This window comes from Leguminivora glycinivorella, chromosome 15, assembly GCF_023078275.1.
Source record: "Leguminivora glycinivorella isolate SPB_JAAS2020 chromosome 15, LegGlyc_1.1, whole genome shotgun sequence".
Taxonomy (NCBI): domain Eukaryota; kingdom Metazoa; phylum Arthropoda; class Insecta; order Lepidoptera; family Tortricidae; genus Leguminivora; species Leguminivora glycinivorella.
This window is the reverse complement of record NC_062985.1, coordinates 3,876,522-3,883,565: the sequence shown is the minus strand read 5'-3', so window position 1 is coordinate 3,883,565 and position 7,044 is coordinate 3,876,522. Positions and strand designations below refer to the sequence as shown.

The 7,044-nt window shown below is 36.5% G+C and overlaps 3 protein-coding genes across 6 annotated transcripts in view; 2 read left to right on the top strand and 1 right to left on the bottom strand.

Annotated features, from left to right (window-relative positions):
- The window catches only part of LOC125234127 (NAD-dependent protein deacetylase Sirt6), a 309,879-nt gene that overhangs the window by 270,479 nt on the left and 32,356 nt on the right, over positions 1-7,044 (top strand). The gene's annotated exons all lie outside the window — the stretch shown is intronic.
- LOC125234132 (RNA-binding protein NOB1) lies at positions 129-1,648 on the top strand. Its single transcript, XM_048140329.1, has one exon. The coding sequence runs from the start codon at positions 221-223 to the stop codon at positions 1,598-1,600; it is 1,380 nt and encodes a 459-aa protein (XP_047996286.1). The 5' UTR covers positions 129-220; the 3' UTR covers positions 1,601-1,648.
- LOC125234138 (FAM172 family protein homolog CG10038) lies at positions 1,606-7,031 on the bottom strand. 2 transcript variants are annotated; one of them, XM_048140337.1, is made up of 7 exons: positions 6,898-7,024; positions 6,589-6,781; positions 5,982-6,130; positions 5,497-5,645; positions 4,953-5,307; positions 4,459-4,543; positions 1,606-1,889 (listed from the first exon to the last, which is right to left on the bottom strand). In XM_048140337.1, exons 2-7 carry the CDS (start codon positions 6,743-6,745, stop codon positions 1,807-1,809), a joined length of 978 nt encoding a protein of 325 aa, XP_047996294.1. In that variant the 5' UTR covers positions 6,746-6,781; positions 6,898-7,024; the 3' UTR covers positions 1,606-1,806. The 2 variants fall into 2 exon arrangements, with proteins under 2 accessions (XP_047996294.1, XP_047996293.1); XM_048140336.1 differs by having other exon boundaries at positions 6,589-7,031.

Sequence of the window (7,044 nt, the reverse complement as noted above, 5' to 3'; positions counted from 1 at the left end):
GACATATAGGCCACCAGACAACCGGACCCATTGTATAAAAAGGATTGAATAAATCCGTCCGCTAGGGTTACCATACGTAAGAAAACCGGTAAAGTTAGTGAAACTGTAAAAAAAAATTAAATGACATTTGAAGTGCTCGCAAAACACATGGGATTTTATTATTTTAAAGTAATAATAGAATTTTGTTAGTTCATGTAGCAGCTTTTACGTATCAATAATCATGTCGAAAAAAATCCAACACTTAGTTGTGGATACCACAGCTTTTATCCGAGCTGCAAATCTTCAGGAGATGGCTGAAAATATGTACACGGTTCAAGAGGTAATTGACGAAATAACTAACGACCGACAAAGAAGGAAGCTCGTCGTGCTGCCCTATGACTTAAAAGTAAAGGATGTCTTCACAGAAAATATAAAGTTTATCACAGACTTCTCTAAGAAAACTGGTGATTATACCAGCCTCTCAGCCACAGACATTAAGGTTATGGCACTGGCTTACCAGATTGAGAAGGAGAAGGTCGGCGTCGAGCACCTCAAAACTGAGCCCACTATGCAGAGAACGGTTAAAGTTACTGGTCTACCTCAATTTAATTCCAATGTTGACAATAAAACCAATTGTGAAAAAGAGTTAACTTCCTCAGAAGAATCTAAGCCTGTGGAAGAACCAAAACCTACAGAAGAAGTACCAAAAGCTAGTGAAGACACTTCTAAGTCTGTGGACTGGTCTAAAATTAACATACCTGGTGCAAATGGCGCCAAACAAGGCACTGACTGGTCTACTATAAAGATAGAGGGTTCAGATGCAGTACATTTTGATGTACAAAACCTTCTAGGTGATAATGCTAAAGATCAGAAACTGGCCGAAGATATCGCTGAGCAAATTAAAAGCATGGATTTAAGGGACGGTGAAGATGTAGACAATCTCATTAGTAAAGTATCGTCAGATGAGGAATCAGACAGTGAAGAATATTCAGAGTCTGATGACAGTGACGGTGGAGAATGGATAACACCAGGCAACTTGGCAGAAAAGAAGAAAGAAATGGACATGGGAGAATTTGAAGAAAAGGCAGTGGAAGTCGCTACAATTAGTTCAGATTTTGCCATGCAAAATGTGCTCAAACAAATTGGTCTGAATGTGACAGCCATTGATGGCCGCATAATAAGGCAACTTCGTACATTCATATTTCGTTGCACAACCTGTTTCAAAACTACCAGTGTGATGACAAAGCTTTTCTGTCCTAAATGTGGACATGCCACTTTGAAAAAGGTCGGAGTGAGCATAGACGAGGAAGGGAATCAACACATTCACATTAATGGAAGAAAACCATTGACTGCCAGAGGAAAACGATTCAGCTTACCCACTCCAAGAGGTGGTCAACATTTCCAGTACCCAATTTTAACAGAAGACCAACATATTCATAAACGGTTTGCAACTAAAATGGCGCGCAACAAAACTAATGCACTGGACCCTGACTACACCGCTGGATTCTCGCCATTTGTGATGAAGGATGTCAACTCTAAATCTGCTGTTCTTGGCGTCCGAGCAAATAAACAAGATGTCAAATACTGGATGAAGAATTACTCTAAGGGAAAGAAAAAATAAACTTATTTTAAGTAAAACATATATTATATGTATAAATTGATACTGTTACACAGTTGTATTCATTGATAAAATCCTTATCCTAATTCACATACAAAATGTTATGAAAGATCTTTGTGCAGCAGATTCATAAAAGACAAGAACACTTATTTTTGCCACATAAATTTCATTAATTGTATAGCTATAAGTATTGTACAGTTTAAAAATATTCAGTTCTTCGCCAGTTTTTCTTCAAAAAATTTAAACACTGAATCCATACATGAATATGACGTCATCTCGTGTTTTGGATGACCTGTAATAAAACACAGTATAATTAGAAATCTAATAATTTAATTAACCATTATGGAATAATTAGGCTATTCCCTCTAGTCTTACGTAGTTTTACCAGTTAAACCACTGGAAATTTTCTTCCCAATAGATTTACTGATAGTAGGGCCAGGCAATAGGTATAGGTTATTAAGTTTGTTAGCTATAACTTATAGATGCCTGAAAGGCAAATAGTGTAGAAATAGGTGCCCCGCACAGTTGGGCTGCATAGAAACAGTTGCCGAACAAAAAAGCGAAGTCTGTTGGGAAGAAACGGTAAGACTACAGAGATTACTCAACTGGTAAGACTACAGAGAATATGTCGAAAAATATTCAGCTTGTCTACTACAATAAAGTTAAATTTAAGGCCGGCAACAGACAGTCTTAAAACTTATAATCAGATCGAGTGCACGAGTTCCATACAATTTCGCGACTGTTCACACACACTTGTTTTTTAAGATAATGAAATTTCAGATTGATCTGACAGATTGCATACAAGTATTTTTTTAAAGATTATGTATTTTAAGACTGTCTGTGGTGTGCCTAAGATAATTTTACAGCTAGTCTGCATGCCAAGACAAGACTTGTCATCTATTGACTCCATCATCAGATCAGCTCCTCGACATCATAATAGGGCATTATCATCTAGATTTACATTAATATAGAGCTTCACTGGAATACGGAAAGTGGATCAAATTTAACTAGCAACATTTGACCATTAGAAATATAGGCATTATGTATTAACCAGGGATGTAACAGATGTGGTTTTAACGGAACCGGAAGCGGAAGTTTTGAATTTAGTTTAACGGAAGCAGAAGCGGAACCGGAACCAGAAGCGGAAGTTATAGATGTTAAAAACGAAATGAAAAAATACCACATAGGTATAACATAAACCAATACTAATTAAATTACCTAGAACTTTTAGGTGTTTACTGTTCAGCCTGTAATCAGCAGTTTGTAATCAGCCTTTAGGCCCACTTAGGTTTTAAAAACGAAAAGAAAAGTTACCTGATATTTTATCTTAAGTATATCATTCATTACAATCCAAAAATTTAAATCACCTTGAACTTTAAGATGTTTAGTTGTTTAGGTAATCACTAAAAACACATAAGAATCCTTTTAAACCTTTATTATGCCGTAAAAGGTTTTAGAAACGAAAAGAAAACTTACTCGTAGGTAGTATAATACAATCCAAAACTAACCAGTAAAAATTATATGTGTAATTGTTAGCACACAATAGGCTACTAGACTCGTATCGAATTTAGAACATCAAGTTATTGTTTTCGTTAGTATTTGACTTAAGAAATCAATATTTATAGCTTGCGGGCATTAAAAGTGCGTGATGATTGCGTATTTTTAATTAAAGATGTGTGTATGTTTTTTTTAAATTATGGACTCCGAAAACGGTGTTGGCCAATGGAGTGACGTCACATAATTCAGATCAACTATGGAAATTAGAGGTAGTAATCTGATCTCCATAGCAGCAACCTCTATTGTATTAAAATTCATAGTCGTTGACGGGTGTGACAATGTGAAATATTTTTTTCTAAATATACTGACGTCATGTCATAGATGTATGTATGTAAACACTTTATTGTACATAAGACAAGTTAGGACATAGAAATACAGTATAGTTATGGTGTACAAAGGCGAACTTATCCCTATAAGGGATCTCTTCCAGTCAACCTTTGAGCGAATTGAGAGGAAAAAAGTAATAAAAACATGATAGACAAACGAACACTGTACAGAAAGAAAAAATAGTTCAATTCAATTATTACCCCAGTAATAATTAGAACATGCAGCCTATTATACCAATATATACAAATACATAAATATACATAGATATTCTATAGATTAATATGGCTGATGTTGTTTTTGCCTGATCACGTAAAAGTAAACTTTAAATAATTTTTTTGCGGCTTTTTAAGTCGTAACAAAATATGGTACTATTTTTTTTTCGTTTAATTAGACAGTAATTAATAATATAAGACCACAGTATAAGACATACTTTGAAAAAGGGTCAAGTAGCCTAATTTTTAAATTAAATGGAGTGATTGTAAAAAAAAGTAAACTGTATTTAATAAACAAATTAACAGCTTTATCTCCCGGCAGTTTGCTTCTAAGGGGATCGTAGATAAGCCCTGCACCACTGAATAGTTGTTCACTCGCTACTAACTAGGTGGACAGGACAAATATTGGCGCGCAATGGAATGCAGCGATTGATGTTTAGTATCGCAGCACGTGGAAACGGAGAGATGAGCGAATGACAAGTATAGACCTGTTGGTCTTTGATGTACGCCGCTCATGTCCCACCGTCGCGCTAGGTTCCGACATCCGTTATAACTTCCGTTTGAAAAATAACAGAACCGGAACAGAAGCGGATGTGTAAAACAAAACGGAAGTTCCGCAGAAACGGAAGCAGAAGCAGAGCTCCGTTACATCCCTGGTATTAACATGCAACATATGTTTTTTCGTCTACCATACTAAGCAGAGTCCGCATAAAGTGAGTAGTGCGGCAAACAGGTCAAACAGAGCAAAAGTTAAATAATACGTACCAGCCGAAACCATCGGTATTTCTCCCTTTCTGGTGGGAACGGGCGTATCCAAAGGTTTGTTTGATGCAATCCAATTTGTTGCAGTCTGTAAAGTTTAAAACAATTATATCACAATAAAAAACTTATATCACAGAAGCTTAGCACTTGCAATTTTTTATCTACACGGCTTACGCCGTAGCCTAGTACGACTCGTGTACTCGTTCGCGACTCCAAACTCACTCTTGATGTATGTAAATACGCGCGAAACCAGTCATGCTAAATTAGTTAAACTAGCCAATTAGTCAACATGGCCATGGCGGATTCACAACCGATTATTAGCCAGTTCAGTGTGCGTAGCCGTATGCACAAACGCTCACGATAACATCTATCTCTACCGCTCTTGCGTATTGGCGCGACAGAGCCAGACTACCCTTCGCGGCGTTTCGTTTCGCGTCGCAGAAATGCCATTCGGCTATGGGGCCAGGTGTGTAAAGTGTATGAATAACACCATTTACCTGTGTAACATAGTCCGGTATGCTTTTACTAGAGAACCCATGGACGGAGTCAGTCATAGCTATAGCCTTTACTCTCTTCATAAAGTCATTCTTCTTCTTAATAGCCAGGTTCATTGTCACCACGCCTCCGTAACTGTGAGCCACAATGAGAATGGATGAGGCTCTGGCGTTGGCAACGTATTTGTCCCACACGTACTGAGCGTGTTCTTCTGGTGTACCGCTTTTTGGTATTTTATTACCGTTTGATAGGTAATTATCATTACCATTTAGCACTAGGACGCCATAGTCTTTAGCCACTGCTTGTTTTATATATGGTATCTGTGTACCTTTGTCGAGATTTTCGTTGATGATGAGGCTGAAAATATTATAGGTTTTTGTATGTAGTTTAAGTAGTGTATTATGAGCAGAAGAATGGATTCTGTGATTTCAAATGCCAAGATACCTAAGGTGAGATAGAGGTATTTCCAAATGATATAGGAGACAAAAAGCAAACAAATTTCCTGATGGGAAGCAATTGCCGTATAGATGTACTGTATCAACTTACGAGCGCGCCCATTGGCCAGCACGTACGGCTCCCGAGCCATGTATGAGCAGGAGCAGGATATCTTTTGTCTCATATTCTTTAGTGGCAAATATGAAGGTACCATTTCCTGCCTTACTATCAGAAGGGACAGGGAGTCTTGACATATTCTCCTGTAAATTTTAATAAGCTGTTACAAATGGGTAAAATTTAGGAAGATAATATATGAACCAAGAAATATTGTTTCTTGGATTGAAATATACCCAGAAATATTTTTACTTAGTAATTAATCTTTCTGACAATCAACATAATGCTTATCAATACCTACCCATTTCTGGTGCTTTTTTTACATTATCACAGCTGTTTCTTAAATTAATCAACTATTATAAGTTTACTGTTAAATGTTTAATTTACTTCTGGTAAATAAACAAATCCTTTATGTAAACCAAAACCCTGTTCTCAACCAGGTTTCTTTCGATAAGTTATAAGTTTAAGAAGTCTGCACTGACCTGTGTTTCCAACAAGTGGTAGATATAGTCGGTGATGACCATGCCAACATTCTCGTAATGCACCTGGCACTCCTGCTGCAACTCACTCACGTTAAACTCAAACGGCTCATCCCCGGGAACATCATCTACAAACTTTCTGAGCTCCCCTTCTGGAAAATTTTATAGAGCAAATGTATTAGCTGTACTTTTTGGCAAGTTTATATCAAAAAAACAAATAACCTTAACATACTTACCTTATACAGTGCACATAGTAACATTTTATAGCTTTAAAACTCAATTCATATTAATTCAAGACTATTTGTGTCGCTTAACTTCAAAACTGGGTAAACCCATTCTGCTATAAGGTTGATTATGTTTCATATAATATTATATTTTTATATATATTCAACCTTAATGCAGCATGGATTTACCTAGGTTTGAAGTTAAGCGACACATTTTTAAGTTATAAGAACACACAGACATTCTATCTGAGTTAAAAAAAAATATATAAATGACTGGGCTAATAATTTCCACCAAAGACTTTAAGAACTTAAATTATAGAATGTAATTGTGTTAGTAACAAGATGCTGTACAACCCTATATTCTATAAATAAATTAAACTACTTACTTGAATTAAAAGCATATCCAAGATCTTTTAGAGCTTCTACCGGCGACTTACGACCCGGCAGTGTGGATCCTTCGGCACTCATCTGGCTAAAGTTATTGGTACGGTTCCGCAGAAAATACTTCGACTTCAGGCGGAACAGGCTTCGCAACTTCGACATTTATGGATGACTCATCGGTAAAAATTTAATTCAGGGCTTTAAAAAAAAGGACGATGAGCAACTACGGTTTGAAATATTATTTTTGAGCCTGTTGTTATCTGAGCATGAAAACATGCAGAGGACTGCTACGAAATGTCAGCGATGGCTTCTACCTTATACGGGGATGCGAAAACACTAATCAGAGTACTTGTATAGGTATAAAATCAAGTATCCTTAGATATTATTTTAGTTTTTCTGATAACAATGCGCGGCAGAGCTTACAATTCTTACAAATTCAATTGACAATGACATTTTGATAA

Excerpts from the sequence above, each read along its gene's own strand:
- LOC125234132 (XM_048140329.1), top strand. The coding sequence starts at position 221 with ATGTCGAAAAAAATCCAACACTTAGTTGTGGATACCACAGCTTTTATC.
- LOC125234138 (XM_048140336.1), bottom strand. The coding sequence starts at position 6,745 with ATGTCGAAGTTGCGAAGCCTGTTCCGCCTGAAGTCGAAGTATTTTCTG. Across the intron at positions 6,131-6,588 it reads TGGATATGCTTTTAATTCAA|AAGGGGAGCTCAGAAAGTTT; the intron begins GTAAGTAGTTTA and ends AAAATTTTCCAG. Across the intron at positions 4,544-4,952 it reads TACCGGACTATGTTACACAG|ACTGCAACAAATTGGATTGC; the intron begins GTAAATGGTGTT and ends TAAACTTTACAG.